The sequence below is a fragment of the Dipodomys ordii genome, unplaced genomic scaffold (assembly GCF_000151885.1).
Source record: "Dipodomys ordii isolate 6190 unplaced genomic scaffold, Dord_2.0 Scaffold15, whole genome shotgun sequence".
In the NCBI taxonomy this organism is placed as follows: domain Eukaryota; kingdom Metazoa; phylum Chordata; class Mammalia; order Rodentia; family Heteromyidae; genus Dipodomys; species Dipodomys ordii.
The window spans coordinates 13,479,751-13,504,822 of NW_012267231.1; the positions used below are offsets into that span (position 1 = coordinate 13,479,751).

At 42.8% G+C, this 25,072-nt stretch overlaps 2 protein-coding genes across 4 annotated transcripts in view; both read left to right on the top strand.

Annotated features, from left to right (window-relative positions):
- The window catches only part of Kif23 (kinesin family member 23), a 28,050-nt gene extending 7,398 nt beyond the window's left edge, over window positions 1–20,652 (top strand). The window contains exons 5-23 of one of the 3 annotated variants that reach the window (XM_013012086.1): window positions 259–395; window positions 707–816; window positions 1,202–1,372; window positions 4,111–4,223; window positions 4,339–4,460; window positions 6,428–6,530; window positions 8,637–8,716; window positions 8,797–8,916; window positions 10,004–10,130; window positions 10,635–10,793; window positions 11,716–11,873; window positions 13,151–13,324; window positions 13,475–13,654; window positions 14,025–14,336; window positions 16,900–17,130; window positions 18,481–18,563; window positions 18,742–18,823; window positions 19,341–19,411; window positions 20,136–20,652. In XM_013012086.1, coding sequence (XP_012867540.1) covers window positions 259–395; window positions 707–816; window positions 1,202–1,372; window positions 4,111–4,223; window positions 4,339–4,460; window positions 6,428–6,530; window positions 8,637–8,716; window positions 8,797–8,916; window positions 10,004–10,130; window positions 10,635–10,793; window positions 11,716–11,873; window positions 13,151–13,324; window positions 13,475–13,654; window positions 14,025–14,336; window positions 16,900–17,130; window positions 18,481–18,563; window positions 18,742–18,823; window positions 19,341–19,411; window positions 20,136–20,151 — 2,549 coding nt within the window. In that variant the 3' untranslated portion in view covers window positions 20,152–20,652. The remainder of the gene's footprint in view (window positions 1–258; window positions 396–706; window positions 817–1,201; window positions 1,373–4,110; window positions 4,224–4,338; window positions 4,461–6,427; window positions 6,531–8,636; window positions 8,717–8,796; window positions 8,917–10,003; window positions 10,131–10,634; window positions 10,794–11,715; window positions 11,874–13,150; window positions 13,325–13,474; window positions 13,655–14,024; window positions 14,337–16,899; window positions 17,131–18,480; window positions 18,564–18,741; window positions 18,824–19,340; window positions 19,412–20,135) is intronic. The other 2 variants (XM_013012087.1, XM_013012089.1) reach the window with 2 other exon arrangements.
- Window positions 20,653–21,908: 1,256 nt separating this feature from the next.
- Rplp1 (ribosomal protein, large, P1) lies at window positions 21,909–23,558 on the top strand. Its single transcript, XM_013012090.1, has 3 exons — window positions 21,909–22,104; window positions 22,530–22,604; window positions 23,308–23,558. Exons 1-3 carry the CDS (start codon window positions 22,033–22,035, stop codon window positions 23,503–23,505), a joined length of 345 nt encoding a protein of 114 aa, XP_012867544.1. The 5' UTR covers window positions 21,909–22,032; the 3' UTR covers window positions 23,506–23,558.
- Window positions 23,559–25,072: the final 1,514 nt, after the last annotated feature.

The following is a 25,072-nucleotide window of genomic DNA, read 5'->3' on the forward strand; positions in this document are numbered from 1 at the left end:
TGGCTTCCTTTTTACTTTTTAAAATCTCCTATACAAATTTCTTGATGTTTATAGGTCTGGTTTTTGTTTGGCATTAGATTCAGGCTTAATTATTTAGATATGTTAAAACTTATTTCTCTATGCCTTGAGAATGCATAGATGTGTGTTGGTGCTCTCATGGCAGAATGTGCCTCTTTGGGTTAGTTGTCATAGACTCACTGTGGGAGGAGCATTACCAGTGCAGGACTTTAAGCTGTTACTCATTGTTGCTTGCTGTAGGTCTGCTTTTCACCTATGGTGTGACAGGAAGTGGAAAAACTCATACCATGATTGGCTCTCCAGGGGAAGGAGGGCTGCTTCCTCGCTGTTTGAACATGATCTTCAACAGCATTGGGTCATTCCAAGCTAAACGATATGTAAGTACAACTTACTACATTATAGCTGTGTCTCACTGCAGATACTCATGATGCCGGAGGATCAGGAGAGAGCCAGCGCAGTGGCTCTTGTTCAAATGTTCTGGGCATAGGCATGGTGGTGCATACCTGTCATGTTTGGGAGGCAGGAGACCTTCAAGTTCTAGCCAGCCCAGCCTATGCTATATGACCCTGTCTCAAAAAAAGAAAGAAAAATTTTAAATGTTTAAAATTAAAAAAAAATTCAGATATGTTTATTGCTAAGTTATATTCTAAAACAAAACCAAAACCTTGGTGTGATCTTGTCCCCTCAGGTTTTCAAGTCTAATGACAGGAACAGTATGGACATACAGTGTGAGGTGGATGCCTTGCTAGAGCGGCAGAAAAGGGAAGCTGCGCCTATTCCCAAGACTCCCTCTAGCAAGTAAGTGAACGTGTCTGCATGGCACTGGCCCAGGGGGACAAAGACCAGCTGTGGTTTCCCTGGGCCTGGAGAGTAGAGACATGCAGTAGAGAAGCTGGCCTGAAGGTAAATGGTGGGGTCAAGGTTGAGAACTCCAGTTGGTGACATGTTCAGCCCTTCTTCTGAGTTGGGAAGTAGCTTTGGGGGTGGAGAGGGTGTGAGGCCTGTGCTAGGAAGAACAAGGGCAGTGGTGGCCAGCCACCATGGTGAGTCTGCATCCAGTTGGATTGTGTATCTCTGCTTAAAGGCAGTTTGTCTGTGTCAGATGTTTTCGTTTCCTTGGGATTACTTTTCATAGTAACTGACAATAAATAAAGTCAGACTTCTCTTTGGTTTTGTTTTTTAGACGACAAGTGGATCCAGAGTTTGCTGATATGATAAATGTACAAGAATTCTGTAAAGCTGAAGAAGTTGATGAAGACAGTGTCTATGGTGCCTTTGTCTCTTACTTTGAGATTTACAATAATTACATATATGATCTACTGGAAGAGGTGCCATTTGATCCTATAAAGCCCAAGTAAGTAGAGAAGAGCCTCTTGTTAGCTGTTAGTCCTAGAGGATCTCTTCACTCCAGAGAGCCTTTGATTCTTCAGCCATGGTGGCAATTTGCTTTCAGAATGCCATGAAGCCACATGTGTATCATGTAATTAATGTTCAGTGAGAGTTTTTACTATTAACTAGATTATAAACTGGACTGGGAAACTAGAAGGTTAAGGCTTATAAATGATTGGTTTGAATTTATATCTTATGGAGAAAACTATGTGTGTGTTATATACATACATATATGTGTATATATAAACGTGTGTGTGTGTGTATGTATGTATGTATTATTATGTAGCCCAAGTGTGTGTGTGTGTGTGTGTGTATGCTTATGTAGCCCAAGCTGCCCTTGAGCTCTGGATCTTCCTACCTCAGCCTCTTGAGTGCTGGGAATATAAGAGAGCCTGGCTGGGAGATTACTTTTGAAAATTCTTGGCTCGGAGCTGGGCTTTGAGAAGAACTTGAATTTAATTGTATAAGGAATTGTACCCCTTTTTGTGTGGCCTGGTATTGCCTTACTAGAAACCAGTCGTGCTGGGAGATTTGTAGCCTCTTATCTGTGTTGCTAAAGCTGTTGTCTATACAATTAGTGCTCTGACCACCCACAACTGACTCAGGAAGTGATGTTATACTGTCATTCTGCCAGATTTTGCACTCCTTACGTTTCCTTGTGTTGCACACTGAGACTACAGACCAGTTAACACCAGATATTGCAAATCCATCCCATTCTGGGATTTTAAGTCTGATGCTTAGTATGTTGTTCTTGAGTCTTTCTTGCTGACTTCATTAGAGCCTTTCAGAATATGTTTTATAAACTTAACTCCTGTGTAGATGTTTAATGGAACAATGGAGAAACAGCTGGACTTTTGGAATGGTTAGATTGAGATGGATGTTGGTGTATGTATTTACTTGTATGTAAAGTATGTGGACTCCAGTGAGGCCAGACTTGATAAAAGTATTTCTGTGGTTCTTGGGCCCATCTCTATGGATCATCACTCAGAGTCCTTAAATCTGCCAAGGATTGGTAAAATAATCACAAAGTTGCTAAGCAAACTAAATGTGAGAGTATTCATTCTAGAAGCTTATGTGAAGGAAGACTATTCTTTTTTGCTTTGTTCTACTTAACTGTTTTTCAAATGGGAACTGGCTTTTTTTTAGACAGTGTTTTACTGTGTAGTCCAGGCTGGCCTTGAACTCTTGAATCCCCTACCTCTGTCCTCTAGATGTTGAGATTATAGGCATGTGCCACCGTCTTCAGCTTCAGATGAAAACTTAAAGGGTTTACAAGGGCCGTATTTCTGGGGTCACTTGTCTAAGTGCCCTTGAGATGTATTAAAGAGATCTTGGGTAGTGTTATTGTGTATACTTAAGGCAATGGCTTCTCATATTCCATTTTACTAACTTTTCTCCTTTGTTCTAAACTCTCAGTTGTGTTGAGTCACAATTCCATGGGTACTCAGTTTCCTAAACTTTGGTGAGGTCATTCATTGCTACTGATTACTTTAATGTTTGCTTAAGTTCCAAGTGTTTGGTTTTAAAATAAAACTGTTTTCAGAGGATTCTGTCTTAGTTTAACTTAGTTAAGAAAAGAGACCTACAAAAATGCTCTATGTGCTTCATAACCTTTCTGGGTACCTCCTTGCTTTAACTTACAAGGGTATTTGTTTGGCCCTGAATTTGTTAGGGTAGGATAGACTTACTTTCTTGAACTGCTAACTTGTAGTTAGCAGGGTACTGGGGACTCATGCTTATGATCCTAGCTACTCAGGAGGATCAATGTTCATAGCCAGCCCAAGCAAATAAATCTGAGAGACTCTTGTCACCACTTAATCAACAAGATGCTGGAAGTAGAAGTGTGGCTCAAGTAATATATCACCAGCCTAGGGCAAGAAGCTAAGGAAGAACATGAAGCCAGTACTGGCACAATAAATGGTTGGATGCATGGATGCAATGGAGACATTTTACAAGTAGAGTTGTTTCTAGTCCTGACTTATTGTGGCTTGGTGTTGGTGTGAGGTGGTGGCTATGAGCAGTAATGTCACCTTACTCCTTTACCAGGTGGAACAGTTGCAGCACCCCTGCAAAGAACACAGATTTTGTGTATGTGATACTGTGGGCTTTTTGTTGGGAAAGGGTATGGCATCTGTAGCATGTTGCACATAGCTACCTCTAAGCCTTACTTGCTTCTGGAAAAATCTTCCACTGACTGTTGGTAATGATGGTAGCTACTAAATCTCTCTACTCTCACCAGTTACAAGAATGGGTCTGAGCAGGCAGCTTCCTCATCCAGCAGCACTCACCCACCTTGCAGCACTTACCCACCTTGAAGACTAAAGCTCCTTCTGAAATTTTTTGTGCTACTGCTGTGATGCTCAGAACAGGTCTATGGGTAGATCTTGCAGCATGAGGACAATGCTAAATTGTGGTAGTGAATCTGTGTGTGTGACACTGTTAATAATACTACTTGGTCTCTTAATTGTTTATTTGGTGTATTTCATGTGCTTCTGTATGGTGGATAAGAACAAAGCTTTTTAAAGCCATTAGCTCCTGTTACACTGCCATGCGTCTAATCTTGCAAGCTTGTCCAAGTAGACAGCCCTCTGGGTCCTTACAGAAGCTTATTCTCCATTAAAGAATGGGTGTCAGGTTGCCTGGCACTTCAGTCCTCTGAAGCATCTCACGATTTAAGAAACTAATCTGTTTTCTTTGCCACAGACTTCCACAATCTAAAATGCTTCGCGAAGACAAGAACCATAACATGTACGTTGCAGGATGTACAGAAGTAGAAGTGAAGTCCACGGAGGAGGCTTTTGAAGTTTTCTGGAGAGGTCAGACACAGAACTGGAATTGAGAACCATACGATGATGGGTTTGACTATAAAAATGCAGAGTAGCTGCAGAGTTGCATGTGTGATGATAATCAGTGGCTTTCTTGTCATTGTAGGGCAGAAAAAGAGACGTATTGCTAACACCCACTTGAACCGGGAGTCTAGCCGTTCTCACAGTGTGTTCAACATCAAACTTGTCCAGGCCCCCTTGGATGCAGATGGAGACAATGTCTTACAAGTAAGTGGTAGTGTGGGGCACTTTAGTTCCAACTTGGGCCTTAATTTTTATAGCTAAATGAGGGAGCAGTCGTTGAAATAAAGATAGCTTTAGAATGTGTGTGGTGTGTGTGTATATATATATATATATATATATATATATACACCTGATGAAGTCACAGTTTAAAAAATTTTATTAGAAAGTATAGTTTGGGGCAGCTGACTATTCAATCTGTGATACTGAAATTTAAAGATCTCTTTAAGAGTGTGTGATTTATTGTTTCATCTGTGCTGACTTATTTTGTATGTGGAAATTTATGAATTGGCTATCAGCAGTTGGCTTTCCAAGGTAGGCACAGTTCAGATGGTGGCTAGTATTGGAAATTGGTCATCTCTTGTCAGAGAGGCCATAGGAGCCCATAAGCTAATTGGTACTCTCACTGCTGGTCCTGTCCTACTGTGGTGCTGTATATCAGTTATCAACAGCATTTGAGTCCAAGTGTATATAACTTAATAGCTGTAGCCATTAATCTATAATGTATTAAAAGTGTACAGTAAAGGTGTGGCATTGTGCAGGTTTGTGGATGCCAAGAAGGGCATGGTTCTGAAGACTGGCAGGATTTCGAATTCCAACTCATTAGGGTGTAAAAATGAAAGGAGGCTGGTCTATACTCTCTTTTTTTTTGTCTTTCATGGAGCTTGAACTCTGGGCCTGGGTGCTGGCCCTGAGCTCTTCAGCTCAAGGCAAGCACTCTACCACTTGAGCCACAGTGCCACTTCTGGTTTTCTGGTGGTTAATTGGAGATGAGAGTCTCTTGGACTTTGCTGCCCTGGCTGGCTTTGAACCATGATCCTCAGATCTCAGCTTCCTGAGTAGCTAGGATTATAGGCAGGAGCCATTGCCTCGAGAATAGGATTACAGGTGAGAGCCACCGGCTTCTACTCTGTAAATACTAGTCAGAGATAATGTGGCTAGAAGTTAGCTTTCGATGTCACTTGATTCTTTAATCACATCTTTTATTTATTTATTTATGTATTTTTATTTATTGGTATTAAGGTTTGACTTGACTTTTTTGTTTTGGTCCTGGAGTTTGAACTCTGGGTCTGAATGCTGCCCTGAGCTTTTGTCCTCAAGGTTAGTGCTCTATTACTAGAGCCATAGCTACACTTCTGATTTTTTTTTTTTTATGGTTAATTAGAGGTAAAAGTCTCACAGACTTTGCTACCTGGGCTGGATTCAAACTAAGATCCTTAGATCTCAGCCTTCTGAATAGCTAGGATTACAGGCCTGAGCCACCCACACACCTGGCTTTGAATTTATTTTTAGTATTATGATACCATTTAGTCACCTTAATGTTCATGTTTTGTAATAGAGTGCTCTAAAATTATTAGGTCTTCCCTCATTCCCTATCTTCCTTTCCTCCCTGTCTCCTTCCTTCTTCCCCTCCTTCCTTCCCTCCCTTTTTTTCATTTTTTCCATGTGGTGTTTGTGGTATTGGGATGGAAGCTGGAGCTTTGTATATGTCAAGCAAGTGCTGTTCTACTGAGTTACATCCCCAGCCCCAATCTAGGGCCCTACACTAGACTCAACTTTTATTTAGTATATTGAGTTCCTACTAAATGCTTGGCACTATAGGGTGCTGGAGACAAAGTATAAGTGAAGAAGTCCTGCTTTTTAGGGAGTGCACAGTCTAATGTCTGGTTTGAGGAGGAATATATGTATATTATATATGTGTATAAAACATGTATATATATATACATGTTTTATCTTACAGATCCATATGTTATTATTTTCTTCTGAGACTTGAACTTGCAGTCCTATTTGTCATATGCTTTCAGCAAGCTCTTAAACAAGTATTCTCTGCCCCTCCCTGGTAGAGGCTGGGCTTACAGACATGTGCCATCATACCTAGCAGTTAATTTGATTTTATTGAGGAGCATGGTAAAGCAGTATAATTTATTTTATCTTGTTGGCTTTGTCCTTTTCAGGAGAAAGAACAAATCACTATAAGCCAGTTATCCCTGGTTGATCTTGCTGGAAGTGAAAGAACTAACCGGACCAAAGCAGAAGGGAACAGATTACGAGAAGCAGGTAAGTATTCACTTATTGCTAAAGTTTTTAAAAAACTGGCACAGCTGGGCTGGGAATGTGGTTTAGTGGTAGAGTGCTTGCTTAGCATTCATGAAGGCACCATATAAACAAAAAGCCAGAAGTGGTGCTGTGGCTTAAGTGGTAGAACACTAGCCTTGAGCACAGAGAAGCTCAGGGCCATGCCCAGGCCCTGAGTTCAAGCCCCACAAGTGACCAAAAACAAAAACCACAACTGGCACAGCTAGTTGTATGCTTATAATTTAGTGACTTAAGCATACTTGTCTTTAGTTTAGATGAATATCAATCCAGCACAAGTAAAGAGCACTGACCATTAAATAGCCTCTTTTTTTTTCCCCTTGGACGTGGGGTTTGAACTCTGGGCCTGAGCACTGTCCCTCATCTCTTCAGCTCAAGGTGAGCACTCTATCACTTGAGCCACACCGCCCCTTCCGGTTTTCTGGTGGTTTATTGGAGATAAGAGTCTCACGGACAGACTTTCCTGCCTAGGCTGGCTTTGTGATCCTCAGATCTCAGCCTCCTAAGTATCTAGGATTACAGGAAAGCCTCTTATCCCCTAAATCATATAGTTGGTAAACCAGTGATGGAAGCATAGTGGATTAGCTGACCTTATGTGCTTTCCTAATCAGGTGAGATCTGGCTTGATTAATTTATCAGACTTGTGCTGGTTCTGAAATTCAAAGAAGATACCAGATTGGTCAGAAATAGCAAGTACATTGCCTGAGAAACCCTTGTTAAGAGTTAACCCTTGTTAAGGGGACAGAGTTAGCTGGTTCTCATGTGATTGAGCATGCAGCCCTTGGTACAGGGGTAATATCAGATTCCAGATGGAACCAGCTGTACCCTGAAGTGGTGTGCTTTAGAGAAAATGCTTTAATGTGACCATTATTAAACATTTGTGTAAGACTGGTACCTGTGGCTCATGCTATGATCATGGCTACTCAGGAGCCTGGGTAGAAAAGTCTGTGAAACTCTGTATAGAGTTAATCAGCAAAATGCTGGGCTGGAGATGTGGCTCATGTGGTAGAATGCCTGCTGTGAGCAAGCAAGCTAAGCAAGTATAAGTTCAATCCTCAGCACTGGGAAATACAAAAACCATAAACAAGCATCTGCATCTAATAAACTTTAAAAGTTAAAAAAAATGTTATTATAAAGGTAATATACAGGTCTGGGAAGGTGGCTTAGTGGTAGAGTGCTTGCCTCCCATGCATGAGGCCCTGGGTTCGATTCCTTAGTACCACATAAGCATAAAAAGCTGTGAAGTGGCGCTAGCCTTGAGCTGAAGAGCTGAGGGACAGCATCCAAGCCCAGGGTTCAGGCCAAATGACTGGCAAAAAAAAAAAAAAGGTAATATACATAAGTCAGGTAATAGTACATTTCTTTTTAGACAGTGTCACTTCTTCCCTGGCTCTCTCCTACTTATTCTCTCCCATTCCTACCTACAAGTTCTGTAGTTCATTTTCAACATAGTGTCCAGTGAGTACCATTGCTGCAATTGTTTACCCTTTGTCCTTTTATGTCTGTGCCTCCCCTTCCCCATGACATGTAAAAGAAAAAAAATCCTCTTGGTTCCATTTCCTGGAGTTCATTTTGATATTTTGTATGATCAGATGTACACAGGCATTGTGCCTTTGTGTTCCTCTCCTGAATGTATCTTCCTTTGGTCTCACTGTATGTGAATGTCTAGAAACCTATATAATTTATTATGTTCCCAGTGTATTTTAGATCTGGCTTCCACTTATGAGAGAGAACATGCACCATTTGTCTCTCTAAGCTTGGCTTACCTCACTTAACATGATTTGTTCTAAGTCCATCTTCTAATAAACTTTTTTTATAGGATTTGGGAGCAACTTTTGGGGTCATCAAGTGTAGTGTTGCATGGTAGAGAATTCCTCCTGGAGACCCTGAAGTATGGCTACTGAAGCCACGTAGAAGGAACACTGGAAAAGATGCTTGACTGGGCATGGTCAGAGCTTTACAGTGAGCCAGGAAAACTTGTGTATGACTTCCAGGTTATGTTTTAGGCTCATAGAGTACACCTTGCTGCTATGTCATTGTTTTCAAGTGCCTCTGTATGCTTCTTCTCAGGTAACATAAACCAGTCACTGATGACACTAAGAACTTGTATAGAAGTCCTGAGGGAGAACCAGATGTATGGGACTAACAAGGTAGGAAGCCACCATTGCTACATGTGTGGAATTGTGTTTGTGTTTCTGCCCTGTGTGCTTAGATCTTGAATATCTTTTAGATGGTTCCATATCGAGATTCAAAGTTAACCCATCTGTTCAAGAACTACTTCGATGGGGAAGGAAAAGTGCGAATGATTGTGTGTGTGAACCCAAAGGCTGAAGATTATGAAGAAAGCTTGGTAATTTTAATTTATTTGTCTTGTAAAGTTAACTTTCTCTAGGGAAAATAGTTAGAATCAGATGCCAGTGGCTCATGTATATAATTCCTAGCTACTTAGGAAGCTGAGCTCTAAGGATTGAGGTTTGAAGCCAGCTTGGACAGAAAAAATATTCAGGATTTCATCTCCAATAAACCAGAAAAAAAAAAAGCCAGCAATGGAGGCATGGCTCAAGTAGTACATTCCAAGCTATGTGCAAAAAAGCTGGGAGAAAGCAACAAAACCCTGAGTTCAAGCCCCACTATCAGCACAAAAAATCAAAAAGCTATTTGTTATTTGGATATTAATAATGAAATGGTGATCATTTTATGAATTGATACAGAGCTGTTGGGTTGGATATGAAAGTGAACAGATAATTTATCAGTATCTCATTGCATATTTAGTTTACATCAATAGAAGGATTTTGGATACTTTTTTTTGCAATTTTTTTATTGTGATTAAATGATTACATAAATTTCACAGTATTGTAGGATAGTGCTACTTAGTCACAAACACATTCTAACCTTCATGAGGCAAATTGTCTTTATCGTGGTCTATAAAGTTTATGAGTTCAATAAGCTTTGAAAATACAGTTATTTTGTCCATATCTGGTGACATGTACATTTCTTTCCTTTTGCTCATTCCCTCCTTCCATCACTGCCATTTAGTTGCTTAGTTTGTTTTGTTCAATGTCCAGTGCAGCTGATGGTCTTGCTGTTGTACGTTTTCCCGTTTCCCTCTGTTTCTGTGTCCTCCTCCTAGTTTTCCTCTGATGTGGACATATATGCCATATATGTGGTCAGCAGCCTGGGGTCATTTAGTAATGATTCAACCAGATGAGCGGAGGTCCTTTGTTTCTCAAGTCTTGTTTACTTTGTCATATCTCCTTATGTTTTGGATTTAACATCCACTTATCAGGGAGACCATGTGCCCTTTGTCTCTTTGCTCTTGGCTTACCTCACACAACATGGTTTCTTCTAGGATACAGTTATTTTTGACAGAAGTAATCTAATAAAGTAATAGTAAAACAGAACAAAAAATAAGAATAATATAATCATTTGTATTTTAGCAAGTTATGAGATTTGCAGAAGTAACACAAGAAGTTGAAGTAGCGAGGCCGGTAGAGAAGGTGATCTGCGGCTTAACGCCTGGGAGGCGATACAGAAATCAGGCTCGAGGAGGCCCGATTGGAGACGGTAGGACTGGATGGCATCACTGCACACTTCTTGCTCTGTCTCTAAACACATCCATTTGTAGAAGAGAATTGTCCACATCTCCTTAAACATCAAATGCAAAATTTTGATTTTGCTCTTTGAATTGTATTTTAAGACAATATAAATGAGATTTCTTTCTTTCTTTTTCTTTTTTTGCCAGTCCTGGGGCTTGAACTCAGGGCCTGGGGACTGTCCCTGAGCTGCTTCTGCTCAAGGCTGGCACTCTACCACATGAGCCATAGCACCACTTCTGGCTTTTTCTGTTTATGTGGTATTGAGGAATTAAACTGTGGGCCTCATGCATGCTAGGCAAGCACTCTACCATTAAGCCACATTCCCAGCCCCAAATGAAATTTCTTTAGTTGCAGACTATACCTCTAGTTTTTAAAGGAAGAAGGGTTATGACAGCAGATATTCCATGGTTAATCAAACTTGTTTAAGCAGTTTGTCTCTTGTATAACTTGGCTTTTCTGTAATTCCATACAGAGCTATTGGTTGCCGACGTGGTTTTACAGAGCTTTCCACCTTTGCCATCGTGTGAGATTTTGGATATCAATGATGAGCAGACCCTCCCAAGGCTCATTGAAGCCTTAGAAAAGCGGCATGACCTTCGACAGATGATGATTGACGAGTTTAACAAGCAGTGTAAGGGAAAAACTTCTTTTTAGCTTCAGGAAATAATTTGTAGTGGATCTCCAAGAAGAGTTATTTTGTGTCTGTAGTTCGTAGTACTCAGGTATTGTTGAGTTGAAATGGAAAATTGTCTTTTCCTTCAGTTCTTTTTTATTCTAGGAAAGTCAGGAGAAAATAAAAGTGGCTTCTCTGTACATTTTGTTTTTTATTTTTAACAGTGATGGATGGAATAGTTTTCCTTTCTGTTTGTAGAATGGGGGTGTGATTGCTGAGAGTTAGGTGATGTTTGAGGCTCCTAGGGAACAGTGGACAGCCTGGCAGCATCTCATGCCTGGCTCTGAGGTATTCCTGGGGTTTCAGATTGGCTCCAGTTGATCAAAGATCTGATGCTTTCTGTTCTTGTATATTATAGTACTGAAGATTATAAACATTGTTTTTGTTAGTTTCGTTTTTCCATTATGAAACTTTGAATGTTCCTTATAGATTTGAGAATCAAACTCCTGATTTTCTTTTTATTTTTCCTTTTGCTGTCAGTCCTAGGGCTTGAACTAAGGGTCTGGTAGCTATCTTTGAGCTTTTTTTGCTCAAGACTGGTGTTTTACCACTTGAACCACAGCTCCACTTCCAGCTTTCTACAGGCTAATTAGAGACAGATACTCATGCATCTTCCTCCCCAAGCTGGTTTTTCCTTTTTTGTGTGATCCTGGGGACCATATTCAAGGCCTTGTACTTGCTAGGGAAGTATTCTACCACTTAGCTAAATCCTCAACTCCAGATTCCCGATTCCTTTTCAGACTTGTTTCTCCTCATCCACTGATTGTCACAGAGACTTGCTGAGTAGTTTTTCTCAGTGTCTGCTCATGAAAGTTGTTTTCATCTTTTTTTTCCCCTTTACAATGTAGTAATATGGCCTGCGTGTGTGCTTTTGTTTCAGCTAATACTTTTAAAGCTTTGTTACAAGAATTTGACAATGCTGTTGCAAATAAAGAAAACTACATCCAAGGAAAACTAAATGAAAAAGAAAAGCTGATCTCAGGACAGAAAATTGAAATAGAACGGCTGGAAAAGAAAAACAAAACTTTAGAATATAAGGTTCGTTTAGGTGTTCTTAACATCTGTGGAATGTTAGCCGTTTCCTGTTTGTCTCAGATAGGTGTCTGCTCCTTGCACTTGTTAGTTACTGTTTTTACCCCACCTGAGGAATGTCAGTGAAAAGCAATTGGAGAAAAGGGGACAGTAGTCTTTGATTTTATGAGTTAGAGCTTAACAGTTGAAGAGAGTGTTGTGTTCTCTGGCCCCCAAAAGAGAGCTTGCATCTACAATATCCCCCTTCTCCCCCTGCTTTCTTTTTTGAGACACGGTCTTGGACTGGCCTTGAATTTAACATCTTCCTGCTTCAGTCTCCTGCATGGGAGTATTAAAAAGTTTGTGTAGCCAACCCTAGGTCATAAAGTGGGCTTTCTAGAAGACTTTTGAGTTTAGCTTTGGTGGTAAGGCCTGGTGCCTGTAACTGGTATTGAATCAGTGCTAATTAGATCCAATTTGAAACACAGCAGCTGGGTGGGGTGGTTCTCACTTGCAGTCCTAGCTATTCAAGAGGCTGAGATCTAAGGATAAAGGTTTGAAGCCAGCCTGGGCATGAAAGTCTGTGAGACTCTTAATTCCAATTAACCAGCAAAAAGCCAGCACTAGAGGCAAGGCTACAACTTGGTAACTGCTCTCCTCCTGGGTGGATGAAGTACTGCTTTTGGGGAGCAGGACAGCACTGTTGTCTCATTTCAAGGCTGTCTGAGGCTGTGGGGGGAGGTGCAGTCACTAGAGAGAAGCTGAACCCAACCAGTACAGCTTTCTCCTTTCTGAAAAGGTCCTGATAAATTAGTTTTAGGTTTTCAGTTTCAAGGGAAAGGAGTTTTCACACAAAATCATTTTTACTTTTGCATTTTAAAAGCTTATTTAATACATTTTTATTTTGGGGAAGCAAACAGGAGTTTAGATGAAATCTTAGAGGAAAAGTGCTTTCTATTGTTTTCCCACAAATGTTCTTTCGTGAGCAAATTCAGGAAGGTTTCTTTACAGCTGTGGGAGGTGATTGCATGCCAGTTATTTATTACTCAAAAAAAAAAAAATCCCTAATTGTGCAAAGGAGCTTCAATTTGGCATGTTAATCAGTACAATGCATCTCAATCTATTTCACCCCTTACATCATTCTTCCCCCTCTCTCCTGACCCCACGGATCCCTCAAGTTGCCTGGTTCCATTTTAGCATGTGTACATTGGATCTTATGACTACATTTGCCTGCCCTTCCTCTTGCATTTGTCTGTCCTCCCTCCTGCATACTAATTACTGAGCACACTGTTCTCCCTTTGCAGATTGAGATTCTGGAGAAAACAACCACAATCTATGAAGAAGACAAGCGCAATCTACAGCAGGAACTGGAAACCCAGAACCAGAAACTCCAGCGGCACTTCTCAGACAAGCGCAGATTGGAAGCTCGTTTGCAAGGCATGGTGACAGAAACATCAATGAAGTGGCAGAAGGAGTGTGTGAGTGTCTTGTCTCCCCTGCCTCCCTCAGAGCTGTGACCAGCCTAGATGGGCTGAGCGCCGATACTGTATTGGTGGAAAAATGTTGTTTTAAGGCAACAAAGCTGAGTTTGGTGAATTGTGCTGTATGACTGAATTGTTACTCTGCAGGAGCGTCGGGTGGCAGCCACCCAGCTGGAGATGCAGAATAAACTCTGGGTCAAAGATGAGAAACTGAAACAGCTAAAAGCTATCGTGACTGAACCCAAAACGGAAAAGCCAGAGAGACCTTCCCGGGAGCGGGACCGAGAAAAAGTTACCCAAAGATCAGTATCTCCAGCACCTGTGCCAGTAAGTTATTGGTAGCAGCTCAGTACTAGGGAGAATCTGTGGAGATGAGGTGAATGTATTTTCTTGGGTAGTAAGGGGTTAGAACTCGGGGCCTTGAACTTTCTAGGCAAGCAATCTACCACCTGGGCTAAATCCTCCAACCCTTTAGATGATCATTTCTATGAAAATATGTTTTAAAAATATTATATTTTTTAAACTTATATTTAAAACTTTTTTTAAACCAGCATAAACAAAAACTTTAATACAAAAACTTGGTAACTTAGTACAAATAATTATAAAATCTTCATGTGCTAGAATTATAGAAAAGTAATGAATTGTTCTCTCAGTTTTCCAGTATTACTCATTATTAATTTTTCTCCAATTTTTCTAGCTTTCTACTAACTATATTGCTCAGATTCCCAACGGCCAGCAGCTCATGAGCCAGCCACAGCTACATAGGCGCTCTAACTCTTGCAGCAGCATTTCCGTAGCTTCCTGCATTTCGGAATGGGAGCAGAAAGTTCCTTCATACAACACTCCTGGCAATGTGACATCTATTGCAAGGCGTAGGCAGCAGGAGCCAGGACAAAGTAAAAGTTGTATCGTGTCAGACAGAAGGCGAGGGATGTGCTGGACTGAAGGCAGGGAGGTGGTTCCTACCCTCAGAGATGAGCTAGACGTAGAAGAGGACCACTGCTGCAGGGTCGGTGCATTGTAGTAATAGATTTCTATCTGCTTTGCCTTCTGTAACTTGGTTCCAAAAATTCAATGGAAAGATGTGTGGGCTCCCATACGAACATGGTCTTCTTTTCCTGACAATGGGAAAGATTGAGTCACCTTGAAATTGAGGCCTAGTTCTTCATCGGAAATATGTAACCTTACCTGGTAACAGAAGGAACACATCCCTGAGCAGATTGCCTGGCAGCTGTAGAGCCGCAATCTGAGCGGAGGGGCCCGGCTTTTCCTCCTTGGTGTAAGGGATAGAACCCTGGGCCTTTCACATGCTGAGTACATGCTCTGCCACATGCCTACACCCAAACCCAATTAGGACAGTCTGAGGTCATACCTTCTTTTTTTTAATCCCCCCCTTTTTTTTTCCTCTTGGTTTCCCTTTCCCAGATTTAGTTTCAAATATTTTTTTCTTACTACTTTTGAAGAAAAAGTATTTTTAAAAAGCTTTTCTCAGACTTTCAATTTGGAAAGTTTCAACCCCAAGCAAAGCTGAAAACTCTTACCTAGACTTACCATTGGTACTTTTCCCTGAGTCTTTCTCCCCCTACAAGTGAGGATATTGTTCTACAGGACCACAATGTTGGTCATGTCCGAAGAAATTGTTAACTGAGCAAAGAGCCTCTGAGTTTCCCATCCGTCCCAACTATGGCTTTTCACCTTTCATCTTTTCAATCTGGGATACTATCAAGGGCAATGTGTTACATATGGTAATTATGATATTGACTGTTGTGAAGAGTCTAGGTCCCTCTTTTAAAACTACGGATGGTAATTCATGTCTGATAAATTGCTTTTAGTCTTGAGACCTTTATCTGAAACTACAAGGGCTTTACTTCATCCAGGGGAACTTAAATTTGCTTCCATATTTTTTTTTCTTGAAGATTAAACTTTCCATTGAATAAATCACCAAGTACCATCCAAAATTTTATCCTAGTAAAATCTTAACATAGCTCTTTTAGAATTGTTATTGTAAGCAGATGAATCTTATGGTAAATGTTTGCTGAAGATTCTCTTCTAGTTGAACATGTAGTGTGGCCTGCATTCATCCCCAATTACTGAGGGATAGTGATGAATCCCTAGGTGTTCAAGTGGACGATGATGCTAAGGCTTACCTTCTTACTCTGCAGATTTGCCTTAAGCCTTTTAGGGAGCAAATCATGGTGAATGGTCTTTCTATCAACTCTAGTCAATCCCCTTATTCGGTGAAGTATTAGACTAAAAACAGTTCAAGTTCTGTTTATCCCTGGCCAGCAGTAATGACATACCTAAGTTGGCCTTGAGATATTTAAGAGGATTTACTAGAGGTACTTTTATTTCTCCCTTGAAATCAAAGTCTCTTTAGAAGTGCAGCAGAAAAGTTACTGTAAGATCACTATTTGCATCCATGTGTGTCCCACAAGAATTGTCAGATGGACTAAATTTTAGAACTTCAATGAAGAAAAAAATGTTAAGTATTATGTCATGAATGCTAGTAGCCCTATGCAGACTGTCAGCTTTCCAAAGATGGATCCTAAGAACCAACCTTGTTCCACATCAGTGAGACTAAGACTAGAAGTTTTAAGCCTGCCTTGAAATGCTGAGTCTTCAATGCTAAATTATATTGAGAAAGTTTTTTAAAGATCTGAGCTATCACTAGCCCTTTATTTGTCCCTTGTAATTTTAGTGGGAAAGTGATTTAGCTCGCCAGATGTTGTATTGGGATCTTTATATAGCCTGTGGCAATTTTTTCATTTTTGCTCAGTTTTATCAATGACATGTTTACTAAGTTGATTCACATTTCATCACAAGTATGCTTAGGCTGAATGTTAAAAGTTTAATTTTATATGCCATTTGACTGGAAACAACCAGTTTGTTCTTTTTATTGTATAATAGACGCTGGTTTGGCCCTATATTCTTTATATGATTCTTGGAACATTTTAAAAAATGTATGGGAAAAATAGTTGTCATATTTTAGCCATTTGTTTTATTTGAACTTTTTGTAAAATTGTTTTGAGATTTAAAAATTTTAAAGTGTTCAGAAGAACTTTACATTGTTTTAATCATATTATACATGGATATTCTTTAGTATTTTTGTACTGTATTGTTTTAACAGCTGTTAAGATTTATTTATTGTCTGTCTTTGGATAAGGAGTGGCTTTTTCTTTTTTGTGTGTACATATATTGGATGCCTAGGCATGTTTAGTGCTCTAGCAGAATTGTGATCTACAATTACCTCATAAAAGCAGGATTTATTGTTGACTTTAGGATAGATGATGAATGATTGGTCCACCCCTAAAGAGGGAGAATTGGCAGCAGGGCTAGAACCTTTGCTTCCTTCCTTTGTTGAAAGGAAGTTCCCAGGCAGGATATATGATATGTGAGCTGATGTTCAAAGATGTCTGTTCTGGCTCATTAGGAAGAGAACATTTATGTTACTTCAGTAGCATTTAGCTTTGTCTTGGTATTGTCAAGTGCTACCTTAGCCAAACCTGCTGCACTTCTAATAATTCTTAAATTAATTCTGGCTTGTTTCTTAATTCCTTCTCCAACCTGATCAGACCGCACCACCAATCCGTGTCCGACACAGACGATCCCGCTCTGCAGGGGACAGATGGGTAGATCATAAGCCTGCCTCTAACGTGCAGACTGAGACAGTCATGCAGCCACATGTCCCTCACGCCATCACAGTGTCTGTTGCCAATGAAAAGGCGCTGGCTAAGTGTGAGAAGTACATGCTTACCCACCAGGAACTAGCCTCCGATGGGGAGATTGAGACTAAGCTAATTAAGGTAAAAGCACATTTGCACAGGACAAAGAAGTATGTTAGAAATCAACTTGACAACAAACCATTGACCTAGAACATTAAAAAAAAAATCACACTGGTCACTGGTGGCTCCTAGGTACTCAGGAGTCTTAAGATCTGAGGATCACGGTTCAAAGCCAGCCAGAGCAGAAAAGTAACTTTGAGATTCTTATCTCTAGAAAACTACTCAGAAAAGGCTGGAAGTGGTGCTGTGGCTCAAGTGGTAGAGTGCTGTCCTTAAGCACAAAGAGGCTTAGGGACAATATCCAGGCCTTGAGTTCAAGCACCAGGACTGGCAAAAAAAAAAAAGTTTTTTTTCATATAGGGTCTTGCATTTTTTTGCCTAAGCCTGCCTGAACCTTACTTAAGCATCTTAAGTACCTTGGATGACAGGTGCATACCATGTCCAGCTTTATTCTTTGAGATGGGTTCTCACTATCTTTCTGCTTGCCAGGCCTTAAACCATGATCCCCTAGATCTCTGCTTTCCAAGTCGCTGTGATTATAGGCATATACCTCCATGGCTAGTCTTGATGTAACTTTTTTCTTTGTGAATCTCACAAATTGGGACTAACTCTGTTTTAATAGGCTTAATTCTCTTAAAGCTCACAATCCATAATGGACTGTAATTCTGGAATATTCAGCTTCAACTTCTACTTTAAATCTAGCTGGGTGTTATGGCATATATGGTTTGTAATCCCAGCACTGGGGAGGCTGAAGTAGGAGGATCAAGATTATAAGGCTAGCCTGAGCTACATAGATAGCTCAAGGCCAGCTTCAGTTACATAGTGAAGACTCTCAAAAACCATAGACAACTCTACCCATCTGTCTCCTAATTGTTTTGGCCTCACCCTTACAAAAACAAAAACCCCAAAAAACAAAAGGAAGGAAACTAGGAAACTCTTCAGCATGGTGACTTATGCTTGTAATCCCAGTGCTTGGAAGTCTGAGTCAGGAGGATCACCAATTTAAGGCTGGCCTTAGTTTCATAGCCAAACCCTATCTTAAAAAAAAAAAGAGCATGTAAAAATTTCTAGGGTCTTTTTTTTTCTTCTTTCTTTAAATCCACAGTACAATTTAGTGTTTAAATTGCAGCAGACCAAGAATGACCACATCCCCATTAGGACAGTTACTCATTCAGTTGTATTTGGTTTAGTGAGAGACAGGGATGTGCTCACCTTTCCAGTGTTTTGATTAGTACAGACTCAGCAATCCAAGCACTGTTTGGTTTTGGGGTGGAAGTTTGCATGAAGGAGGCCAGTCTTGAGATGAATTCAAAATGTGTTTATCACTTGGATGCATCAGTGTGTAATGGTGACTTTTTCTCTTGGCTTTAGGGTGATGTTTTTAAAACAAGAGGTGGTGGACAATCAGTGCAGTTTACTGATATTGAGACTTTAAAACAAGAATTACCAAATGGGTGAGTGACCCTCTCAAATATCTCAAGGACTATTGCTTTTTTAGCTGCTTGCTTGAGGAAAAGAACATGCCGTGAAGTCGTCTTCGTTCCCAGAGGGTGTACATGGTCTCCCCACTCTAACGTTTTCATTGTTCATAGATGCAAAAGTAATCCTTGCATCGTGTTTCCCCTTTTGCAGTAGTCGAAAACGAAGATCGGCCACAGTAGCACCTGCTCAACCAGATGGTACAGAGTCTGAATGGACCGATGTAGAAACAAGGGTATGGGTTAAATTAAATAAATACTTGCTTGCTGGAAATTAGGTGTGTCATGCTTAAATGCCACAGCTGTAGCTCTTCCCGTTTTCAGAAGGTGCTAAGGAAGAATTCATATGGCCAGGGAAGCCTTGAGGCCTGTGTTCCTGTGGTCTGTGTACAGTGCTCAGTTTAGAGCCCATATTTTCCCCGTAGGGGGACAGGGCTCAAGAATGACAAGAATGCAAGTAGATGGGAATCTTGGGGCAGCTCTCCAGTTGTTGCCTCCTGACTATTATGCCTGAGGAGACTCTAGAGAAAGAAGGGGCATAGGTAGGAGTTTTTCAAAAACTCCCCTTAACCTAAAAGGGAAGTTACCTGGATGACCCTCCAGTCCTGTGACCTATACCAGAAATAAACCGAGTGTCTGACTGGTGTTTTTGCTGAACTAGAGAGCAATACTGGCTTTTTATTTTGGTTGGAGCCTGTCTGAAGTGTCTGTGGACTGTTGGAAAGCTGGCCGTTCTCTCTCACTTTCTTCTAGTGCTCTGTGGCTGTGGAGATGAGAGCAGGGTCGCAGTTGGGACCCGGATACCAGCACCATGCACAGCCCAAGTGAGTACTGCAACAGCTGCTGGCTATGTGCATGTGTGTGTCCCCTCCCCTACCTCCCTTCTCCAGTGTTTTGACAGTGTACAAGCAGCCCAGCTGTGTTGAGGGCTGGTGAAAGCCACCAGAACTGCAGAAGCGAGGTGATGAGACCTGGTGGCTGTTTTGAATTTGTATACTTGTGAAGCTTTCTGAGGCTGAGCTGAGGGCAGATGGTAGGGAAGGCTGAGGGTGCTAGCTGTCCTCAGCTGCTTGGTGTGGCTTATTTTTCCTGAGTGGTCTGTTTTGGGTCTTGGTGGTAAAGGAGTAAGCATTCACAAATAAAGTGGGAAATGGAGCTGTGGCTCAAGTGGTAGAGCGCCAGGCTTGCGTGGAAAAAGTTAAAGAAAAGCCCCAAAACTGTTACCAAAACAAAAATGACACTGTAAATGGCAGGCTGAATAGGACTAGAACACTATATAACCTCTATACAAATAAAGTGGATGCCACAATGGAGACATACCTCTTCTCTTCTACTAAACCCATACTTGAATCTGACCTGTTCTTTTCCCCACATTTTAGTAAAGCCCCTTCGCTTGGATTGCTGAGGCCACCTGGAAAAATGGTTGCAATAGGATAAGGATGAGGTCCTTATGTTCGCTAACAGTTCTTTGCTTTCTCTGAAGACCATGCATTATGGCTGGGTCACTAGCTGCAGAATTGAACTTTACATGTTGCTTTTATGTTTTAGGCGCAAGAAGCCATGACCTGACAGTCCCTGTAGCAACAGAGCAGTTTTGTTGGCATTGGTGATTTCTACAAAGCCACAGCAGAAGTGTCATCTTGTACATGACCCACCTTGTGCAACATGACAGACCTCAGCCAAGTCACACACTGGCCTAGAACAAAGCTTCCTCCACAGCTCCAAAGATACCTAGGACTCAACCTTTGTGTATTATATGCGTTGCCGTATTTAATATTATCCCAGAGGAAGTCACTCCTCCTTTTTTGCTCTCTGAACGTTTTTTATAACATTGATTTTTTGTATATTTCTTGTATACTTATAAACTAATTCAACCAAGTGTCTGTCTTGGGTAATTAAGGAAGAATATACCTAGCTCACTTTTTTTTTTTATTGTGACTTTTCCAGGTTTGGTTTTATAAACAAAACAAATGCAGCTATTGATTAGCTGCAAGAATGCACTTTACACATATTTTCACAATGCAAAGTTTCAAAATAAAGAGGTCAATGACCAATGATAAAATGTTTTAGAAAGTGTTTTTTAGAAATTTGTATGTATATATTCACTAATGACATTTAACTATGCCAAAAATAAAAATCACTAAGACATAGTTTGTGTGGTGGCCCCTCCTATATACCCAGCATGGAGCACAGTGCAGTGTGACCAAGTTCACTATTTAAGGTATGAATGAAAAGAGAAATGGGAAGCAGTGTCATATTAAGTGGATAACATCTGCTTGTATTTTATTTAAATAAAATAGCCCAGCCTAGGCTGACCACTTTACTCTGCCGCAGCTTCCTGAGTGCTGGGATTACAGCTGTGGTTGTCACAGCCTTAGAGTACTTTTTTTTGGCGTTAACCAAAATGATAGTTTAACCTTTTTTTTTTGGGGGGGAGAGGAGATATTAGTTCTGGTATACAGCTGATTCAGACTATGGAAATTGGCAAAATCTGGCACTCGTGGCTCACGCGTGTGATCCTAGCTCCTCAGGAGGCTGAGAGCTAAGGATCGCCGTTCCTAGTCAGTCCGTGGGACTCTTACCTGCAATTCACCACCAAAAAGCGGAGCTGTGGCTCAAGCTAAGCGGTGGAGCGCCAGCCTCGGGCACAAAGGCTCGAGGGCTGGTTTTGAGCGGCGACGCTCCGATCGCAGCCTCCGGAGGAGCCAGAATGTCGGGCAGGAGCTACCGGCTTCCGCCTGACTTTTTTTTTTAACTTAAAGCAGTGTACGAAGGGGTTTCAACTCTACCCGGCAACCCACGAATGCAGCGCCCGCCTCGCTCTCCACCCCGACACCCTCGAGCGCTCGGACACTAGCGCCCGGTGCTAACCCCAGACCATACGAAAGCTCCGAGGTCGATTCCGAGTTCCCCAACTATTCCTTCCGGCGGACGGCGCCGGACGTGCAATGCAGTTCCGGGTTCAGTCTGACGTCACTGGACCCCTGACTCTCACATTTACCTGGGAGACCTTGGGGCCTCCCTTTAGGGGACCAGGTCGATGACGGGACCTGACCCGGTCATCGCCCGACGACCGTGCGGCGTCCGTCCCAAGAACCTCTGAGTATCCCCGCCGAACCGCGAAACCACTTCCTGGAAATACGTAATCATCCGGGCGTCCCGCACTCCAATCACTGGAGCCCGAGCCCCGAAGCGCTGGGAGACCCGCGCGCAGAGCGAGGAGCGCCAATGCGCAGGCGTCACTGGTCGTTCCTGGCTCCGCCTCTTCCGCCAGTAGCGGGCTCCGATTGGCTCGTGTGTTTGTATAAGAGGGAGCGCGCAGGCGCGTGTTTCCCTTTCCTCAGCTGCCGCCAAGGTGCTCGGTCCTTCCGAGGGAGCTAAGGCCGCGTTGGGGTGAGGCCCTCACTTCTTCCGGCGACTAGCACCGCGCCCGGCAGTCCGCGCTATGGCTTCCGTCTCGGAACTCGCCTGTATCTACTCCGCTCTCATCCTGCACGATGACGAAGTCACCGTCACGGTGAGTTGGGCGGGGAGGCCGGGCTGAGGCGGGGAGGCCGGGCGGGGAGGGCGCGTGCGGGCCCGGGAAGTGAGGAGGCTCGCGAGGTGTAAGGCGCTTCCTCGCCTGCCCGACCCACGACTCCCGTTCCGTCTGGTCCTTTTGGCCCTGGTCGGCTAGAGTCGGAGGGAGGCGCTCGAGCCCCAGGCGCCCCCTCCCCGCGCCCCTAACTTAAAATAGACACGCAGACAACTGAGCTGGCAGTCCGGGCCCACGGCCGAGTCCCGTGTGAGGCCTCGTGCCCAAGTACGTGTCCTGAGCCAGAACCTGGTTCAGGCCCGGAGCTGGCGGGCCCGGGTCCCGTTCCACGTCCGTGTTTTGGGTAACTGCACCCTGTGGCCTGCTGTTGGAGAGCTAACCGTGGCTCTCTGCTGGGTTTACTGCAGGAGGATAAAATCAACGCCCTCATCAAAGCAGCCGGGGTGAATGTGGAGCCTTTCTGGCCGGGCCTGTTCGCAAAGGTAAGGTGATTGGGGGGCGACTGTAGTTTGGGGTGTGACTGCCGCCTGCGCCTCCTCTGTCGTAGGTAGGAGGTGCCACTGGTTGGTGCCTTATTTGGTTTTGGACATTGTCCCATTACTGTCTGTCCTCTCTTTAAAGTAACAACGGATTCAAATAATCGTGTCGGGTTGAGCACATCTCTTGATCATTTTTATCCCTTTTTCCATTCCTCCTAAAGCAGACAATTTTAGGCATGTTATGTCAACCCCCTCCCATTGTGGCACTAATAGGTTTTGGGGATTGAATTTAGTGGCCCTTTTGGCCGTTTTCTGAATGAAAAGTTAATACAGGGAAGTTTCTGCCCGAGTTCACACTGGCCGTCTTGCCTTGGACAGGCTAGTTTGTCTGACAAGTGAAGCTAGTAACATCTATCTTCATGCTGAGTCCTGGGTCTTGTATTTTCAACCCAACAAGTTATTGTGGGCTGTTTCTTCTCAATTGTCAAGGGAAAGTGGCTGGGTAGCTGTTCTCATTGGTTAAGCCTGACCATCAGCACAGGATGAAAGCCATCCTGGCAGGCACCCTAGGAGGCATCTCCAGCACTGGCATGTTAGGATTTGGTCCTTGCATTGGAGAGGAAGAGGCACTTTGTGTTTGGGGGAGGCTCTGTAAAAAACAACACCAGGATGGGCTGCATCTTCACCTATGGCCCATGTGTTACAGGCCTTGGCCAATGTCAACATCGGAAGCCTCATCTGCAATGTAGGGGCTGGGGGCCCTGCACCAGCTGCGGGTGCTGCTCCAGCCGGAGGTCCTGCCCCAGCCGCCGCCGCTGCCCCAGCTGAGGAGAAGAAAGTGGAGGCAAAGAAGGAAGAATCGGAGGAGTCTGACGATGACATGGGCTTCGGTCTTTTTGACTAAACCTCTTTGCAACTATTCAATAAAAGCTGGACTCTGCTGCTGTTCTGGCCATAGTTTGGGAGTGTATTGCAATGCTAATATCACCCAATGCTTATACAGTTTGTCAGAGCATGTGTGTTTAGTTGAAGGTCACTAGGGTGAAAGTTCCCCACAGGTCTGACCTAGTAAGTGCCTTCTGTGCATCACAAGTGGAGGTCAGAGCAGATGCTTCCTCTGGGTCTGCTGTGCGCCTTTTTGGTTACAAGGTTTATCTGTACAGTGTAGAGTCTCAGCTTCAGAAAGCTTGCTCTTGCAGGCTGGGTCTGCCAGCTACAGTAGTGCAGCTGAAATTCAAACCCTGGGTTTGGGGAATTAGCAGTTTTAGAGTATCTCACAAGTAGGTTATTAGAAACATGAGCATTGTGTCTAGGGACATTGACAGTGGATAGGACAGCACCTAGAAGAACTAATTGTAAGTTGGTGCCAAGCAGTATGGTCAGCTAGAACTTTTGCTGTAAGCAAGACTAATGCTGGCCTAGCTTTTTAAGGAAATAGCTAAAGTGGTGGACCTCCAGCAAGAAAGCTAGACATCTGTGACAAGCAGCAGCCTAGAGTGGTTTCCTCTACTGCAAGTTGAGGGTGAATGGTAACATTCATTGCAGTGCATCTGGCTCACACACCTTTTATCTAATCCATAGGGAATAGCGGCCCTTGGCCCAGCCATGTGGTTCTGAGTCAGTATCAGAAGGCTGAGATTTGAGATCTCAGTTCAGAGCTAGTCTGCGTTGGAAAGTTGCTGAGACTGGATGGCATCTAAGCCCTGAGTTTGAGCCCCAGAGCTGGCACCAAAATGAAAAAAGGGGAGTGTAGCCATAGTTCTCAAAGTGGGTAATTTGGGGTGATTACCCCTTCTGGGGGGAGGGGGAATCCCTCTGGGCTGATCTGTTGGCAGATCCTACAGGGTTTAGGGCAATGACTGGTAGTCATTGTTATGGCTGGGCCAGAATGGGAAGCTAGTGAGGAAGATCTGTTTGCACCCTTTTGTTCTGACCTTGCTGCTTGCACCCCTCCTAGAGGAAATCTTACCCAGTTTTAGGTGGTCCCATGGACAACATACCTATAAGCACAGACTGATTGATAAAGGAGGCAGAAGGTGGAAACAAGGCTGCTGTTGGCTCACACCTGCAATTCTGGTTTCTCCAACAGGTCTGAAAGATCCTGGTTCAAGTCCAGGCCAGGTAGGAAAATTAGGCTTCCAGTTAGCAAAAATATGGAGGTGGAGCAGTGGGTTAAATACGGAGGTGGAGCAGTGGGTTAAGGGAGATAGAATACCAGCCTTGAGTGGGAAATCCAGGCAAGAGTACAAGGCCCTGGGTTAAGTGGCACTTACAGAACAGGTTATTTTGAAGGGAATCAGAATGAGGCCTTAAAGAAGATTGTGGCTTGGTATTGTCCCACAGTGGCCAACCTTGGGAATGACTACTAAGACACCTCTGCCCAGCTGAGACAAAACACACAGAAAAAGACCACACCCCTAAAATGCACAGCACACTTGGCCTTCCACTCCCAAATTAACTTCTGGTCTAGA